This window comes from Caenorhabditis briggsae, assembly GCF_000004555.2.
Source record: "Caenorhabditis briggsae complete genome, chrV, whole genome shotgun sequence".
Classification (NCBI taxonomy): domain Eukaryota; kingdom Metazoa; phylum Nematoda; class Chromadorea; order Rhabditida; family Rhabditidae; genus Caenorhabditis; species Caenorhabditis briggsae.
Genome location: NC_013488.2, coordinates 14,292,617 through 14,312,375, shown reverse-complemented (window position 1 = coordinate 14,312,375; position 19,759 = coordinate 14,292,617). Strand labels below are relative to the sequence as shown.

General features: G+C 40.3%; 1 protein-coding gene across 1 annotated transcript; it reads left to right on the top strand.

The window, feature by feature from the left end:
- Cbr-tag-333 lies at nucleotides 1–19,729 on the top strand (the record flags this gene model as incomplete). The annotated part of the gene is made up of 22 exons (XM_045238092.1): nucleotides 1–369; nucleotides 836–1,107; nucleotides 2,184–2,287; nucleotides 3,339–3,490; nucleotides 4,209–4,381; nucleotides 4,447–4,672; nucleotides 4,747–4,817; nucleotides 5,054–5,145; nucleotides 7,455–7,586; nucleotides 7,638–8,036; nucleotides 8,517–8,645; nucleotides 8,742–8,826; nucleotides 9,544–9,709; nucleotides 9,911–10,010; nucleotides 10,061–10,228; nucleotides 10,956–11,037; nucleotides 11,708–12,229; nucleotides 16,819–16,984; nucleotides 17,556–17,847; nucleotides 17,897–19,009; nucleotides 19,053–19,521; nucleotides 19,576–19,729. 22 exons carry the CDS (start codon nucleotides 1–3, stop codon nucleotides 19,727–19,729), a joined length of 5,436 nt encoding a protein of 1,811 aa, XP_045094607.1.
- Nucleotides 19,730–19,759: the final 30 nt, after the last annotated feature.

The following is a 19,759-nucleotide window of genomic DNA, read 5'->3' as shown; positions in this document are numbered from 1 at the left end:
ATGGTGATAACATCTCAACCATCTACATCTACATCATGTCCTCCTCCAACAGCTACTGTTATTCCGGTGCCAAAACCTAGACGTATTGTATTCCAAGGTGCTACAAAGACACCAGTCCCATGTCCTAGGAAGTCGCTACTCAAAGCAAAAAGTCTTGAAGGCGAGGAAGTTCGTCTTCGAAAAAGCCTGATTCGTCGTGATACGTATCAACCAATATTCATGGAAAGAGAAAAGCTTCAGAGGATTCTGGAAGTTGCTGAACCAGAACTAAAAAGCCCTAAAACCCGTCCATGTTCTTTTCCAATTGGATCTTCTCCTAATTTCGAAAGTTCGAAACTGGAACTCAGTTCTTATCATAATCAACAAGAGGTGAGTTTTTTTTTGAGATAAGACGGTCAGGGTCTAAAAATAGAAATCATTTTATAAAAATTTTCTGGAAGCTGTTTTCGAAAACATTGAAAACATTCGAAAGCACGAGATCTCAGACTATGAGTCAGAATCAATCAAACTACAGTACCCTACTTTTGAATTTCACACCTAGACAAAGACTTGTAATTTTCAAATTTTTATAGGTTTCATAATGACTTACAGTGACCCATTCCTCGTGTGAAATATCACTTTTGAATGCTATTCTGACCTTCTCTGCGTCTCTCAACCCCCTAGTGTATTTTTCCATGCAAAGTCAAACTAATAAAATGGAATCGTTGGTTGTGGGCTCGTTTGAATAGTGATGGGAAAGTGTGTCTCTTCCACCATTCTGATCATCTCTTTTCTATTTTCATTCAATCAATTGTTTTTCTTCTTTTATCTCTAATCAATATTCTATTTCTTCAAGGAACCTTGTCCTCCCGACGACTTCACAATGTCGGCGAGAGCCATCGCTCGAAACCGTGGAACAACAACGAACTACAGTAGTCTTAGCAACGAACGACCGTTGTCCGCTTATGAAGAATCGGCAGAAGCGACACGACAGCGAAAGAATAGAAGGGCGAGTGTGGCGGTGATGCCCATAATGGAATTGGACTATAGGGATTGCATTGTGGCAGGAAGTGCTAATAGATCGTCGACGATGACAAGGCGTAAAAGTGATGATATAACTGGTAGAGAGTGAGTTTTTTGAAATTGATCTTGCTGATATGCAAAAATCGGAGCTGTGGAAGAGGAAGCCGGTGGTCGTGGCCGAAAGTCCTACAACAAAAACTACAGTAACCTAAAAATATTGCTATTTTCCGGATTCATTATCTCGATTTTCGCGCATTTTCAGTCAATCGTTTCACTATCAAAAATGTATTTTTCGACATGTTTGGGGAAAAAATAACACAAAAATCGACAAAAATCAGTGAAAAAAGAGAAATGAATATTTACTGAAAATGAGAATATTTTTAGGTTACTGTAGTTGCCGTTGAGGACCTTCGGCTACGGCTAACAGCGTTTTTGTTGAACAGCATTGATTGATTTTTTGTACCAGAACAATAAGCATTTTCAACCAGATTCCTATTTATCACCGCTTTGCTCAAAAAATTTAACTTTTTAGTTTCGGTCGGCGACAATTTTCAAAAAAATATCTTTCGTACTACTGTTGTCGCGTCGAGACCCGCTGTAACTTTTTCTATTAAGCTCCGTTTTTTACTGTCTTTTTTTTGTTTTTTTTTCAATCGAAAAGAATTTTCAGTCGACAAATTTTTCTGAAATATGAAAGCTAGCCTTCTTGTTTCTGAATTCTGCAATGAAGCCAAATTTTTTCAGAAGTTCCAGGATTTTTATCATTAGAGCGCACATGTGGGTGTTACAGACGCCAATTCAAAATTTAGAGAGTTTCGAAAACCGAAAATTTCCAATTTTTACAGCTTCTGTTCTTTTTCATCATTCAAACCCGTTTAAAATTGTCTGTTTTTGTTAGTTTCTGTGTCGGAAGCGCATTTATCACGTTTGAAGCAATAATTTCCCCGATTTCTCTAATCAAAAAAGTTTTGCTTTTCGTGTATAATTCTCACCTAAATACAATCTCTACCTCACACTCATTCTCCCAATCCTCTATGATTCATAACCAGTCATAATTAGTTAGTACTTTCTCTCCATGAGAACCTTTTTTCATTTTCAACTGTTGTTGTCTATTAGATAGTGTGAAGTAGAATAATGTCAACCTAATACCCAATTTGCACCAATTAATTGTCAATTTACAGGTTCAGCCCGGACTTTGGAGCAATTCGAGTACAAGTGGAAGACATCACGTCGGTTCCTGGAGTAATGATGAAGGAGGATGACGACGAGAAACAGCCGAACGGTTGTAGGTCTTTCGGTGAGAAATATTTTCATTTGGCTCTCTCGATCCCCCCCCCCCCCAATCCTTCTGTCCGATACCTGGCTGAGAACCGGTCATCCTTATAAAGAAATCTCAAGTTTTCCTACTCCCGACAGTATGCCAAATGAGACATGCGCCTACTTTTTTTCTTGTAATAAATGGCTTGATGATGACTAGTAACGTTGCGTCGGCCTATCCATGTGAAATAGAGCGAGAAGAGAACGATGGACTTGTCTTTCCTTCTTCTTCGACCGCTGCTGACAAGCTGTCTCGCATGAATCCTCATTCCTTCACGTTGCTTATTCTCTGACATCTTCAGAGTTCTTCGCCAAGGGAATTGCAATATTTGACTCTTTGTCCCCATTTCGACTGGCCATGCGCAACACCCACCTGCCTCCCCTCTTCCGATCATTATTTGTTTGCTTTTGATTAAGCGCTCTGATGGCAGGCGGACAGGCTGTCCGAGGGTCTTCTCTTCCGAACTTCATACTCTTTTGATCCTGAAACATTTCGAGCGTCTTTTCCTGTTTATTGTTCTGCATTTAGATTCAAGACTTCCTATCTACCGTAAAACCTGTATTAGAAGGGCCAGCTCTTCTATTGTTCAAAAGTACCTCCGGAGGGCCCTTCAATTAGAGGGGGCTCTTTTTTTTGTCCGGCCATATTTTACAAAAATTTTCATCAAGAAAATCGGTGAATTCTCGTTTTAAATCTGTCAATTTTATCAAAATTGAGCTAGAGCGAAAAAGAGTGTTTCAACTAAATATTTAGCTAAATTTCTGCGAAATTGTAAGATTTCCGGACTATTTTTAACTGAAAACCCATGGAAATGTTTAATTTCAAACAAAGAGTTTTTAAGGCGACCCTTCTATTTTCCCAACAATCTCTCGGTGAGCCCTTCTATTAGAAATGCTCTTTTAATACAGTTTTTACGAAAAAAGCTCTCTGTAAAATCAAATAATGAATTAACATCTTATAAAAATAGCTCCTTCTCCATTTCTTCATTTTCCTTATTAATCACTTTTTTTTGTTTCAGACGGCGAAACGTCGACAGAAACCATCACAGAAGGTGCTCTCAACGAAAGCTTGATGTCCAATGGTATCCGACGAGTCTCGGATTGGGCGGTACCGATCGAATATGCGAGCAGTCCAATAGCACAGGAACTGTCCCAGAGCGAGGTAGAAGAGGTGAGAGAGCAGTTGTAAAAATTCTGAATCATTGCTCTGAAGAAGAAAAATAGATTAAAAAGTGTCTGGGAGGTTATCACCACTATGTCTATTCAATTCGTAAGTGTAACACAAAGAGTACACAAACACTCTCGGGTCCAGTTTCTCCTCGTTTTCCAATTTATCATCGAAGGCGACTAGAAGTAATGGACACTTGTTGTGGTAAAGAGAAAGAAAGCACGAGTCGCGTGTCCTTATCACTTGTTATTATTTGTGAAATGGGGGTTGTATATATTTTTATGAGTTTTAAAATTCGTTTTTTTTTTCTTCAGAATTCTCCTTCCGGGAAAATATAAAATCGACTTTCAAATCGTATTGTCTCTATGGTTTATTTTAAATATTCTAGTTTTCACCTCACTACCGTAGTCCTACTTTCAAAATAAATGAGAACGTCTTCTATGAAGACTCTGAAGATGTAATCGCTTGCATCAAGAAGTCAGGTCAATTATTAAACCAATCATTTCCCCCATTCTTTCACCCATCATTTATTCCCGAAAGGTTGAAAGAGGTGAAATTGAAACCATACCCTCCCCTCCGTATTCCTCATCTTCGTTCCCAATTTCCATCTAATTCTCATTGTGATGACCTTCCCGCCAACGAGATGAATCAAATGGCAAATTGGTGACCATTCGTCTTCAGAGGCCACCAGATCTTTTTTCATTCCATTTGCTTATTGCAGAGACCTCGGCCGCCGATCCCGGCTATGTACATGAACACCTCCATATCGTCAACGGATCGTGGTGAGGAGAGTGTCTACTCAGATTTTGTGCTCAAACGCAACTCGTCGACGTCTTCTATGAATGGAAAAAGTGTGACGTTGTTGGAGCAGATTATACGGACACATGCAGTATGGTAAGTTTCCCGTTGCCCATTTTGGATAAGCTATCAATTCAAATATCTAAAAACTTTTTTTCCAGGTACCTCCCACATATGGGTCGTCCTGAAGTTCTCCACCTCCTTCGTCGAATGGAACCCGGGAACTTCATTGTTCGAGCATCGACTCGTGAGAATTGCATGGCTCTCTCGGTCAGATTGGCTCCTGGAGCACACGTGGAAATCGATCACTACATCATCGAGAAGCTCGTCGTCCCACTCAAATCTGCTGCAGATTCTGTTGTTCCTCAAGTAACAACAGCGAAAGCGGTAGGTTTGAAACATTGAGCTTGATCACTGATTGAAAGAAATCCAATAAATCTAATTTATTTCTTTTTCTATAGGTTCGACTGGAAGGCAGCCCACTCACGTTTCGATCACTTCCTCTTTTAATTGAACACTATTGTGTTAATGAGTGAGTTTTCTCACCTTTGTTTGAACCTGTAATAGAAGGGCCCTCAAATTTGATCTCAATTATCTCAATTACTATGCACGGTATCCAAAGTTTGTCAACTGACAAAACATTTCTGAATTCATCAGTTGAAAACTATTTTTTATCTTTGAAAGGAACCGAAAAACATTGGCTCAAAGCTAAAAGTTAGGGGCCCTTTTATTACAGGTTTTACGTACTCTCAATTTTTTAATTTCCAGAGACGAGCTCGAACATCGACTTCAACTTCCATCAGCCATCCGTGCATGCACGACCACTAAGCAACTTCTGAGTATCGCGGTTATGGAGCAGGGTGAGATTTTGAGCATATTGTAGAAATTAAGTGAATCCATCGGATTTCGATGAGAAGCTTTTTCGATGTGGCGAATCCTTGCCAGATGTGTGACTTGCTGCTTCTTCTTCCTCCCAAGCTAACTCTTCCTCTTCTTTCTCTTTTTACTTTTATTGCGAGGCGCATCATTCTGGCTTCTTTCGTTCATTTAGTAGCTGAGGGGTGCACCACATATTGTGAGTAGTTTTGAGTTTTTTGTTTTCATTTCAGCAGTTTCTGACAGAAGAAGCCTTCTGTCGTTTTATCGTCTCATCTGACTTCAGTTTATTCATTCTGGAAGTGGAGACGAAGAACAGTAGTATATATTTTATTGCTCAGCTATAGCTTTCAGTATTCTCAGTTCTCGGTTCCCATAAATGCATTAGTTCTCTGTTGACATAGTACATTTTCGCTTCCCGTAATTACCGTGAAATTGTTGCATCTGGATCTTCTAATCATCTCCACATCCATCATGATTACGGCGTGATAAAGAAAATGAGGTGAACCAGAACAAACGGTGTCTTTCTCCTTCCTCAAAATGGAAGATGAAAATCTAGATATTCAAGAAATGAAGAGACCTCATTGTCGGTGAAATTTGCATCTCCTCGTCCATTGTTCAGTATATATGTGACACCGGCCTTTTCTTTTTCATTTTTCCTGGTGTTTTCTCTTCGTTTTTCCCGCAACCATATCCCTCTCTCTTCCTGTAGGCGATTATTATCGACATGTTGTATTATATGCTTCATTTTATCTTTTTCCTTCAATTTCAATTTCATTCTGGAGATTTTTACAGCTGGACTAGATTGATTTATAGCCCGAGCTATCAAATTGATTTCCATATTCTGATACAAAAAATCGGAGCTGTGGAAGAGAAATAAAGGTCCCACAGCGACAACTCCCGTAACCTGAAATCCAGCGAATAACAATAGTTTTAGGTTACGGAAGTTGTCGCTGCGAGACCTTCGACCACGGCCACCGGATCCCACAGCTCCGATATGTTGTACCCGAATGATATTTTCCGCCTTTTGATTCAATCTGAAAGCAGTACGATCATTTAAAATTCAATAGAGCACTTTTTCATTTTTCCTCTTATTTTCCCTCTTTGTTTTCGACAAGTACATACCTCACCCCTTCATATCTCATTCATAGGTATTAAAATTAACACCATTAACACCTTCTTCCATTTCTCATTTTTTCTCTTATGATTGATTGACACTCCGTCGAATCTCGTTAATCTCGACACTAGTTCCCTTCCTTCCGTTCAGCTAGTCAGATTACCAATTTGCCAGTCTATAGATTCTCTTATCGGATCTACCGGCCTTGACGTGTTCATAAACGAGAGAAAGGTGTTCGTTTTCCGGTCATTCTCCATCTCTTCTCTCTACTTTGTGGGTTTATCTGTTTGTTGTATGTGGCGGTAGACGAAGAAGAACGTACTTTCACATGTACCGTCATTTATTACAGTTTTATTGTTCCGCGCGCGGGATGCAATTTTAGGACGACGAGCGGCGAACTATCTCTTCTGATTGGCCATGCGGCATTTATGTGACCACGATTATGAGTTTATTACACGAACACGTATTAGGGTGATTCTAGAAGATGTTTTCGGTTTGTACAGGTATCATCCGTAAAGACTCTATTAGGTTGATTGAAGTTCTTGATGTGTCAAGTGAATTGATCTTCGTTCTATCCCCAATTAGTTTCGATTAGAAACAACTGCGTCTTGTTAATCTGGCAGCCCATCCGATTCTCTGATCTTTCCATCCGAAACCCAAAAACGAAATTTCCAAAAATCCTTTCTATTCAAATACACTTGATTTTTGTTGATGTTGTTAGAAAACAAGATCCTCCTTTCCGTCCGTTTTTGCTGTGATTCAAGAAACAAGTGCCGGCCGTTTTTGAGGTTTTGATAAAGTATCGAATGTCATTTTCTCCTCATCCCCTTATTTTTTTCCCGTTTAAAAAGAGAGGCACAGCCAAACGAACTTTGTGTCTCTGTGCTCCTGAGAGTCGATTTTGCAAAACCTTGAGATTTGGGTGACCTAGATTTCTGAATTTTAAAACATATCATGCCAAATTCGAAGCCCTGGGTATTCCCATCATCATGCGGTGGAAGTAAAGGCAAAGAAAAACCCATAACTTTTTATGCGATTTCGTTCCCGATACGCCTGTTTCTCTCTTCCTCGAATCCTTTAGAATTCTCGCGCCTTTGAAGTGTTACAAGTCTCACAACCACCCCAACATTCTGTGACATTTCTAATGACACCTCGTATTGTTGTTTTTTCTTGCAGAATTCTGGCAAAGTGAAATGTCATTGTCCAGGAAGAAGACACCATCGACCTCCTCATCTCGGAATTCGATTGCATCGTCATTCCGAAGCAGCAACCTCACCAATAACAATAATACAATGCCCAAGTGCAATGGTGAGTTTTAATTTTTCTCGAATTCGAAAAATAACAACTAGAAATTTCCAGTAACATCTGACACATCTACATGGTTTATGGACCGTCCTGAAGAATCGATCTACGACGAAGTGGAACCAAGAATAAGTAGCAAGACTGGAGTTGGAGGAGGATATTATGCGGAGAATGCGAAGAATAACAATTCTCCTAGAAGAAGTAGCGCCATTCTGCTGACACCTGAAATGGCATTGGGAACTGCCGCTGGTCAGCAGAAGACGTCAAAGAAGCGTCGATCCTCTTCCCGTGCATCGTCTTCTTCAAACTCTCGATTCGCTACAGTTTGTGTTGGAGACTTTACTTCGCTGGATGACTGGAATGGTGGAAAAGTCTCATCAAAAAATGACACAGATGAAACTGATAGTGGATTGAGCACCCATTCTCCACCAAGCAAACATGATCGTCTGGATGATGGTAAGAATTTCAATTCAAATTTCTAAAAAGAATGATTTCATAACAGGATTAATGTCAAATTTGAGTGTCTAATCCTTCCTACTTTTTTTTGTATTTTTCTGATGATGGTCAGTAGAGAAATTGTTGCCGAAAAAGAGGATGATCCCGTATGAAAAAGCATAAAAAGAAACCAGTCTTCCTACTGTTATACTCCTTCCGAAGGAGTCCTTCGTCTCACCGCTGTAATATTCATTTTTGCAGTGCACATCTCAAGGAGCGATCGTCGTTCACAATCAGTCAGATCCCATAAAAGTGGTAAGTCACCCCAAAGGTTCCAGTAAGAACATGTTTAGAGAATCAGAATAAATCAAAATTAGCCCCAATTCCTTCCCAGTTATTCATTGGCAAATCAAGAAGTCATGCTGGGAGAGGCATCCCCCACCACCTTATTTATGATCCTCTATAGCCCATTTGTATTCTGGTTTACATTCTAATTTACAGTTACGTCGTCACCAAAGCTTGGTTTCCTACCATCATCAACAAGCAGCACACTCTCCAGACCAAGATCCTTCCTTCGATCACTTTTATCGTTTGGCTCTTCCAATAAGGAGCACAAGAGAAAAGAGAGCTGTGAGTTTTTTTGATTCCCCCATGATTGCTCATCTTTGATATCTGCACTTTCTGCAGCAGGTGGCTCTAGGATTCCGGAAATCTCTATATTTTCAGTAGATATCGATTCAACACCACGTCTTGCCAACTGTGAATACTTTACTCCATGGGACACAAACGGTTCGAATATGCAAGTTAGAACGTAAGAGTTTCAGCCTTTTAAAAGAAAAAGATACATTTTGACCTCTCACCTCCTCCGATCTCATCATTATTATCATCTCAGCTCAGTCGGTCGTGTTTCTACTCTCGTGTTGATATACACGAACAGAGATGATGTGACATGTGTTGTCAGTGATGTAGGGATAATGATAAATCCGGGAGAGACGAGACATGGGACAATTAATTAACCAGTGACATACACTGCTCGGGGATCTTCAAATATATATATGAGGCACGAAGAAATTGATAAAAGAGATATCATCAGCCAGTATCTTTTTTGATCATCCCTGTGTGGCACACCCTTACTGCTGCCACCCCATTTAAAACGAATTCAATTCAAGATTTATGGGAACGTGGAGGAGACTTCTTTTCCCTGTTGCTCTTCTTCTCGTGCTCCTCTTCTCGATAGAAAACCGATTTGTAGTGATTTGTGAGTGGTGATTCTAATCACACGCTCACATCCTACGAATTGCTGGGAGAAAGAGTTCAACACTTTTTGTGTGCAAAAATGACTTCTGTACTTATTAGCTGGTGTTGGTAAGTCTAGGGTCTCGCCAAGAATACAGTAGGATCTCGTAGAGGAAGTTTGATCTTTTTCGCAGTAGACGACGAATAGTAAAAGAGGAATATTAAATCAGTAGACGTCGAAAAAGAAAAACAGAATTTTTGAATTTTCCAAAACTAATATAATTTATTCCAGCTCTCGCTCTGCATTCGACATCACAACTCCACCGACGCGCGGTTTTTTCGGCTCCGCGACACCGAAAAAACGAAATGGAGTGATGCCGAGTTCCGTTTATCAAAAGAACGCTTCCTCCTCATCATCCAACATGTTCGACGACGACAATTACACGCGTGGCTGGAAGGTTTGTCTCTATTCTTCTTCTCCTTCTTCTTACTTTTTTCGTCCGGTGTTCATCCTCTTTCATCTTCATTTCTTTTCGCTCTCGTTCAAACGATTATCGTCAGCAGCGGATCCTCCTTTCTGTTTCTTTTTTTAGTTGCATGTTGTCATTCTCTTTCATTTTCCACCAATTTTCACCCCCGGTATATTCTTCGTATTGTAGGAAGCTGCCTATGCAGAGATGACGGCGTCGCCACACCACAACAACAATCATCTAACGGATCCATCGATGCGAACGTTCAGACCGCCCAATTATGATGAGGGTGAGCACTTTCTTTTTTTGAAAGAAAAATCAAGAATCGTTTTTATTTAGTTGCACTCGCCGGATCACCATCCAGTCGCTCCAGACCTTTGGCTATGCGACGAGAAAGAAGCGATCTTGGAGTTATGAGCAATGGATTGAATCTTGGAATCAAGAATAATGCTCAACGATTGGCTCATCACAATGAAAGCAGTCCAGGGCCAACAACCTCCGGAATTGGTAAGCGTTCCGAGTGAAAAATACCGTAGTTTAAATGAATTTTGCGAGACCATTGTCAAGATTCAGGCCCTGAGACGGAAAGTTTGGCCGATGAAATACCCTTATGTCCTTTTTCAATTTTTCAAAAAAATCCAAAAAGAGAACAATTGTTTTTTCTCCAACTTTTTGGCAAATGTTTCATATCTTTTTAGTTTTTTCAGCTATTTTTGAAGATTCTTTTTCGATTTTTCCGAATTTTTTGTCTGAAATTTGATGGAACGGTGTTCGCGAAGATTACTGTCGGTTGCAGTTAGACACTTTCCTGTCTGCAATTTGACGTGATTGTGATTGCAAGAAAAACTACAAAATATTAGGTTTTCTACAGTAGTCTACAGTAATCCTTGCGAACATCATCCCGTCAAATTTCAGACAAAAAATTCGGAACAATCGAAGAAGAATCTTCAAAAATCGCTGAAAAACCTGGAAAGATCTAAAAATTTTGCAAAAAAATCTAAGAAAAAATCAATTATTCTCTCGAAAAATCGCAAAAAATCGCAAATGTTTCGGAGTTTTCAGTTTTGGCGGGAATTGAAAAAATAAGATTCGAGAACCTTCTAGAAGATTTGCACTATGCGCCTTGAAAAAAAAAACGGCTCACTGTCGTTATATAATTGCATTGTAGCTGTTTAAAAATCGTATCATGTCTGAACTACATTTTTCAAGTTTCCATATTATCCATAATTTATAGGTCGTGTCCCGATGACGCCACCGGCGAACGCAGCAGATCCTCAAGTACAGCAGAACTGTGTGGAAGAGTTGCGACGAAAACGGTAAGAGAATATATTCCATTTCAATCATCACGCTTCTCCTCCCTTCCTGCTGGCTCTCAATAAAATGAATGCAAACTTCTTCGAATTCCCGTATAGTATTGACACTATTATGCAAATGTGACCTGTCTTGATTTCCGGCGGCGACAAAACGACACACGTCGTTCTTTTGACAGTAGCGTTTTCGCAGCAATAGCGGTTTTGGATTTCAGTTTTCATACATTTAGAAGTTGCTCCTAAACTTTACCATTACCCAGCTGCAAAAATTGTGATCTATCCATTTTTTTTCTCTCAAAACAAGATATTTGCATAACTTCTTTCCACTCTTTTTTTTTCTTCTAATTTTTTCTCATTGGCACAAGTTAAAAACAGTGAAAAAATCGAGGAGACTCTCGGCTGATGAGTATATTTGTTTTTCCAAATAGCGCAAACATGTTCCCGGTGCACCCGTCATCTCTCGGAGCATCACTCATCTAAAGTCTTTCTTTCGGTTATCATAAAGTCTACTAGTATACAGTTCGCCTCTTTTAATGACATCATTATTCCTATTTTGAAACAACAAAAATGCTGAAATTTAAAGTGAGCCGTGCGCAAAAGTATGTTGATGAGGAACGTTGAATATAAAAATATTTTTCATCATGTTGCTTAAAAATCATAACAAAGTTAGTTTCAGACTCCAATCTGCAAATGAAATGCTCTCTCCGAATGAAATCGCCAAACATCCATACGGAGAAGTTCACAGTGCTCATGCAAGTCCCCAAATCGCAATGAGAAGACGTAACGGATTCCCATCTCCATCTACCAGTCACAATGGATTCGGTCGTAATGCTTTTGCGGCTATCGATAGAGGTCGTGGAGGAGACCACCGTCTATCCGTACCCAACCTAATTGCTGTAACCGATCCATTGGTACCTGGAAGTGTTGGACAGTCAGCGAAAGCATTGAAAGAGCGATTAGGAGGCAGAACGACGGATGGAGAACTTATGGTTATCAATGAAGGACTTGTTACTCCGGTTGTCAGAAGAAAAACGTTCGCACCAGCTATGAAGACAACAACAACTTCAATGGATGAATTGGGTGGACAGGTTATGAAGAAGCGTGAAGCTCTGGAAGCAGCTCTCAGTGAAAAGAGACGCCATCCATCCGATTCAATGTCAAGTGGATCGTCCGATCACTCTTCGTTAGGCCGTAAAAAGTGAGTTTTTTTATTGTTGAAAAATTTCGGTTTGAAATTCAAACTTTGAATTAAATTGAAAAAAAAACATCAGTTTAAATCATCGAATCTTGTATTCGATTGGGTAATTTTCTAAAATAATGACCATTCCATCCCGCTGTGTAAACCGGAAACGGGATAAAAAGAGAGGAACAGTTGTGTGTGGACGATTCGAAATGCTTCATATTCATTCCGCTTACCCTTGTGTTCACACCGGGCTGTTGCTGATTTGAGTAGTACCTCGGGTTCAAAGTTTTATTTAATCGAAGCAATTGCCACCAAAAAAACTCTTAAATTTTCGCAATGTGTAGTATTAGAAGTTTCACTCAAATGGTGCAAGAATAATACCAAATACTGAAACCATAGAATAAATTCAAATCAAACGAACACCCTCTCTCTTTCCTATTTCGAGGTCACCTGTTCTCTCTAGGGACTGTGGTACTGCTGATGTAGTCCTCCTTTTCCCCTCTCTATTCCCCTCACAGATCCGCCCATAAATTTCATGTTGTGTTGAGACGAGTGGGTTTGGGTTTCGCAGATAATTGCCACGTCTGCTGGTTTGTACCCACCAATGTCCCTTATGTCTTCGCCCAACAACACCCAATCCAACATTTTTCATTCATTTCGACTCTTTATTTTTGGCTCCTGTACCTTCTGCTCTTTTTGAATTATTTGTGACACCTTCTGTTCTCCGAATCATTTTTGATCAAGGAGGAGTTAGAAATCGCACCCTACTTTGACTTGACAGGAATAGACATTTAAAGAATCATTGGAAAAATCTAAATCCACTTAACAAGCCGACAAAAAGCAAAAAGCTTTTTGCCAAAAGCTAAAAGCAACATTCCCAAGGTCAGATACTTGAGAAATTTAGAACGTCAATTTCAATGATTCATCTCACTTTCTTCTTCTCTGCAACATCAAAAGTTTTCAATCCACGGCAAACTGCACACTGCGCAAGCATAGTGGTTGTATCCACTGCACACATTTCTGATGACGCCTACTATTAGTCATCCGTTGTGCACATGCTCACCTCCAGAAGAATGGTATTTGTTCCTCAAAAATGGAAATATTACTATTCCTCACTCTCTTTGCTTCTTTGCTCTTTTGTGTCGAGATCGCTTATTGGCAAAAGTTGACAAAAAGAGGTGACCGTCGTATGTTTGCTTTTGGGTTCTGTCATCATCATTTGTGTCGTTTTGAAAGAATTATTCGAATTTTGATTGTGCGCGCCAAAAGACTTTATGTTCTTCTCTTGGTCACTGAGACTGTTCTGATTCTTTGAGGAACTGTATCACTGCTACTGACCGGTCTCGTACTGTTTTGTTGATTTTCTAGAGAGAAGCTTCTCAATCAAAAATTTGATCTGGTTTGTTCTGCCTCTCTTTCCCTTCTTTCCGTACGGAATGGCACACAGTACTGCTGCTCTTCACGCAAAGGATAGTCTGCTCCCTCTCCGAGCTCGATTCCTTTATTCGCCACTTGTATGATCACACGCCTGCTCCTCCTCACGTTTTTGAAGGAGCATCCGCGTTCCGTTTCGTTTTTTTTTGTGTCGTTCCCAGTGTGTTCTGCAGCTACATTAGCAATCTAATGCTGAAAGGAAGCATTTGATGTCTCCAATGTTGTCTAGTTTTTGACATCATTATTAAAAGTAGTAGTAAGCACTCCATCAGAGGGTCTCTTCTGTTCTTTGTCTTCTTCTTGTAACTGGTATTCTTTTGAATAAGTGTTGTTAGAACTATTTCAAGATAAGAAGCCTTCTTTGGAATAAACAGTATAAACTAGTCTAACCTCCGAACACCTGTGCTCAACGTCTTCTTCATCCCTCGCTTGATTGCGTCAGTTCTTGCGTACCGCCCATCCTTTTAATCCGGCCCATTTCTATGCAACTCGTTTCCTCTCCTTCTCATTAGGCGGTTCTACCTATTCCATTAATTTCCATCTCTTTAGAAATCCTCTAATAGTTTCCGTTACCTATTCCGATTTGAGAACAGGCTGTTCCACATCACACTAATTTACCGCACGACCCAAATATGCACAATAACATGACAGGTGCGAGTCCACTGATTTGTGTACCAGAAGCCTGTGCATATTTGATACATTTTGCACCTGCCCGTCCTAAAGAAACCTAAAGGAATGGAATAGTATGCTCTTTCCTATTTTTACCAAAAAGTTGCTCCTCTCGAGGTTTGTTTTTCTCCCCCTGGGGGCAACTTGCCGTCGCCGCCGCTTTTCTTAGCTTCCTTACAAATTATTAATAATGTGTATAGTTGGCACCCGGGAGAAGAAAAAGAAAAAAGAAAAGGAAAAGATGCTGAGGAGTGAAAACTTTACACCGGTTTTATTTTATTTCAAATTTTTAGGTTCTCTGCTTCTCCAGATGCTCCAGAAGCCTCTTGTTAGTATAATTAGCATATCTCTCTTATTTCACACCCAATTCATTATGTCACCGAAACCACTCTTCCTTCTCATCTTCTTCTTCTTCTCGCCTTCCATTCTAATCCGAAACAACAGAGGTACCCCCGATTTGTTCATGTGCGTCCGTCCTGCTGTGTCTTCTTCTTATGCTCCCGACTGGTTTTTCGGCAAAACAACATACTGTTTCGAATTATACACGGGGTGAATAGGTGATGATTATGAGAAAGTTTCCCGCATTGTTTGGAAAGTCAAAGAAGTTTTGATTATGATTTTTCACCGTAAAACCTGTAATGGAAGAATCCTCTGTCTTCTGAATTTGAGCCAATTTATCTCTGTTACTCTAAAAGATATAGAAAAGTTGTCAACTGATAAATTGTTTATTATACAATCAGAAGTGTTTTATCAGTTGAAACATTTTGATATCTCTTATAGAAACCGAGATAATTGAGCTCAAACCTGACAATGTAGAGACCCGTCTTTCACAGGTTGTACGGTATTTTCAAAAGATTATCTTATCCTATCTTCCAATGGTTCTACGGCTAGAGATCAAGCACTTTTACTTTCAATTTCTTTTTACTCTTGATCTTAGTATTTCTTCATATCATGTTACTTTCTTCTCACTCTCACTTCTTCTCTCCAACCATCTGACGTAATGAATCTCGGAATATTGGTATCTCAAGAAGAAGAGAGAAAGAAGGATTATTTGTGAGATCGTTAGCACCACATCGTTATGACCCCCAACGACCACCACCTTCCCTTCCTTTCCTCTCCCGTATATCCTGGTTGTTATTGGCACTCCAAAACGATAATACTAATATCGAGTGACGCCTTCATTACCACCCTCCTTCCGAGATCTCTCCCTGTTCGCACCGCAATAACAATAGGAAGGCGTGGATTTTAGTACATCTTCACCTGTTCTCACCTTCTCGATAGAGTTCATTGAAAGTTCGTCTGAATTTTTAAGTTAGTAGATCAGAAAATGAAAATTCTAAGACGCCCTCGAACTTTTTAATTTTGAAGTATCCTAAATCTCTGAATGATCAAGTATCCTAATAATTTCTGCTCCCCTCTAAATCTATTGAAATTTGATACCATGGGTCTTGAAGATGATATCTTTTCACCGCCCTTGTTGCTTCTTCTTCTTCCCATTGAATTGTGAATACCGAAATCGAATCTCCAAGTACCCCCCTCAAAATCCACTTGGAGCAACATCTGTGCTCACACAAGAAAAATAGCAGGTTGCCTAATCCATCTTGACACTTTCTGTGTAGCTCTGTTTAGGATGTCAATTGTCAGAAGTAAGAAAAATGAGAACAGATGATAGAGAAGGGATGAGTAATTGGCAGCACAAATTGGTTTATTATTATAAGGAAGAGAATCAAGAAAACGAAGACCTCACACAGTTGTTGTCAATCTATCTTCATTTCTTTCTCACCCAACCATGTGTCATTTTCGATTGATCACTCCCTTCTTCTTCTTACCTTTTCGTACTACAAAAGCCTCCTTTTTTGAGTAAGTCTCGTTGTTACAATTTGCTTTCAGACGATTTTATGACCAGTGTCTGAAAGTGCTGCTGACAAGGTCACTCCCTCCCCATCTTCTTCCTGTTAATTCACTCTCTGGACTAGTTTCCTTTTTTCCTTTTGTCAACATTTCACCCATGACGTTCGGTTCTCCCTTTTCATCACTCGGCCGTCCGCTTCGTGTTCCATTTGCATAATTAGTCGACCTCTTATTTTGTTGAAATGAATGAATGAAAATGTACCCCACTCTTCATCACTTTTCCATCTCTACTTTTCGGGTCCAATATTGTGAATAGAATAGACCGAGCTTCCGGATTCGGAAAGCTCGAGGAAGATGGATTATTTGGACTTTCTTAGATGTCAGATTCTATTTTTTATTTGAAAAGAACGCTCAGGGATGTTCGGAATGGTCTTTTTCTCGTGCGCCTTTAACATACTGTAGTCTAAAAAGATTTAATTCCGAAGAAAATTCTGAAAAATTCCGTTCCGAAAATCCCTGAAACCGCCTGAATAATTTTGTTTTGTATCAATTCCTCATAGTTTTTTCCCTTTGAAATATATTGAACACTGCAAACATAATAAATTTAATCTTTATAGAGAAGATCTATATATAATTCCATATATTTCCAGAACTCCTACACCACCATCGCTTGTGCCACCGCCAACACCATCGGAAAGTGAGCTGGTTTGGCGAAGAGCCAAACACTCCGCTCCACCACAATCCAAGTCTTCGGGTCCGCCCCAGTGGTCGGCTGTGAATCACGAGCTCAAGAATCGACAGCAGAAGATTGCCAAGGTAAGACATGCATCTTTCTTCTGAATCTCACTCTCGAGAATTGTAATAAATTTTTCTTGATAAAGTCAACAACAAACGCTTGCCGCCTATTTCCTACTGCGCGGCTATAAAACAAGACAAGTTTGACGGAAAAAGTTTTCGAAAAACGGTCAAAAACAGAGAGAAAAAAAGACAAATCCTTCTTACTTTCATCTGATCAATCAGTCTACAACGCAATTTCAAAAGAATTATCCCCTTCCTCACTGTATTCGAACTTCCCACCTGACCCCACTCTTCGAAGGAACTTTTCGCGGGCGTCTCCTCTTCTCCGTATAATTACCCCATCCACATTTTGTCAAAACGACAGACGACACTGTCAATCATTTTGTTGTTTTCCTCATTGTTTTCTTCTTCTTCTTAAACTTTGAAATTCTCGACTTTTCCTCTTTTGCCTACTGTAGTATAGCGCAAAGTGTATAGTTTTGTTTTTGTTTTTTCAAAATATATGCAATCCGAAAATTGCTCCTTATTTTGACAGTCAGAAAACAACGCCTTCTTTTTTATTATTTTTTCATTCTTATTCTTTTTCCAGGTTCTCCCAACGCCTCAACCACGTGGGCATCACAATCGAAACATGTCAATCGTTGGAGGTGTCGGACCATCGATGGCAGATTGCAGACGTTCCAGTGATTATGCTCAGCTCTGTGAATTCGCTGCCTCGTCTACAGAGAAGAATGGAATGATGCATTTGGATGTGCATTCAAAAATCGAGGACGATGCTGTCAGTGTAGCTGGTACCGTTTTCAACGAGCCATGGGATTCGAACGTATGGGAAAATCTGCTCGATTTGGCTCATCATGGAGATGAATCCACAATGGGATTGAGTAAGTATTGAACTTGTTGCTAACCGTTTTTCAACATTTTTATTTCTAGAAGTCAGTGAACCGATTCAAGAAGAAGACTCTGATTCGGATAGAACTGCTGGTGGAGATTCGACATGTCAAATGGATTCAGATGAAGATGACGATGACGTAGAAGACGAAGAGATACGGTGGCATTCGGATAGAATGAGAAGACCTCTGCCGAGTGATCGAGTTACTGTAAAAGGATGGGAGCAAGATTCGGATGCGGGAAGTTCCAAATTCAACACGCTAGATAGTAGATCAAAGAATGGTTCGATTGCTGGAAGCACTCTCCGAAGGCAGCCAGAAGGATCAATGTCGATTCGAAGTCTTCCACGTGCTCTATCCAGATTCTCTAATACGATTGGTATGAATGGAATGAGTGCTGCTGCTTCGTGCGGATCCATTGATGACCTTCCTACAACACTCCCATCGATGTCTCCATTGCTCAGCGGCCGTGTGTCACGAGCAGCACTTCCACGTAGCTCGAGTACCGATGAGAAAATCGGAAGAGCTGTTCAGGATTACGTAGAAGAGTTGGCACAAGTCAAAGAAGGAGACAATGCATGCTTCGGATTGACTCTTCGACAATTCGTTCAGTGTACAACAGATACAAAAGAGACAGATCCGGCAGTTGTGATACGGAATGTTCGGCAGTTTATAAATGGAATGAAGAACTACTTGGTGAAGCATGGTGAAGGAGATTTGCATCGGATCATCGACGAAGAGAGTTCAAGACTGAACAGTAATCAGATTCTGAATATTGACGCCGTTCTTGAAGCTGTTCTCCACAAGTTGTTACTTCGGGAAGTGAAACCTCTTCTCTACCATGTTATGATTAAAGAGCACTCAAAAGCAGGAGCTCTCCAACTGATATCACAGAACCAAGCATTGGTTCGTAAAATGAATCTCACAGAGCTTGGATTCAATAATCCTGAATCACTTGTGACACCTTCTGTTTCGATTATGGACCAAGTGAAATTGCTCATGAGAAAGATGCAAAATCATTACTCGCCAATGAAGAAACTGGAGAATCTCATGAAAGCAGTTGGGTTGGTTCTCGCGTGCCAACTCAATGGAAATGAAAACGAGAATCCAACAGATGCAATGAACGGTGGGCATCGAGGATTACCACCAGGAGATGGTTAGTTTTCTCCCTTTTGAAATGAATACAATTTTGATTCCAGATCTTGTCCGTTGGTTTGTGTACATCCTTGCCCGCTCATCCACCGTTGGATGTGAAGTCGAAGCATGGTACATGTGGGAGCTTCTTCCTCAACCAATCGTCACCCAAAGTGATGCCTCCTACTATCTCACATCTCTCTGGTCCGCTGTTCATGTGCTCAAAAGCGCTGAAGCCATTCGTCGTCTTTGCGAGAACGATCATCGAGTCCTGGTATCACTGGACTCTTCTCGCCATTGTTGCGCGTCTCCACTTCTTTCCACTGCTACCTTAACACGTGGAACATCCGCTGGTCTCGTTCAGATGATCTCTGCTGCTACTTGTGATGCGTTCGTCAAGATCGCTGTCCCAGATGAGGCCGTTGGATGTGTTCGATACGCCACATTCTCAGGTGTTCCAATGTTGACGACCTCGAAATTGAGCCGACTTGTAGCTCATCAGCAAGGAATCACAAATCCAGAAGAGCACGGATTGTAAGTTTTCTAAATTATTCTGCTAATTCAAGTTCCTATTTACTTATTTTTCAGATATTTGATTGCCGAAGGGTTCGAGTCATGTCTGGCACCAACTGACTGCCCAATCCTTGTTCACGAGCAACTCAAAAAAGAAAACAAGCCTCATATGTTCGCCTACAAGCGACACGAAGCTAAAATTGCATGGCCCAGAGCGGCTATTTGTTAAAATTCAATATTGTCTCATATAACTACTCCC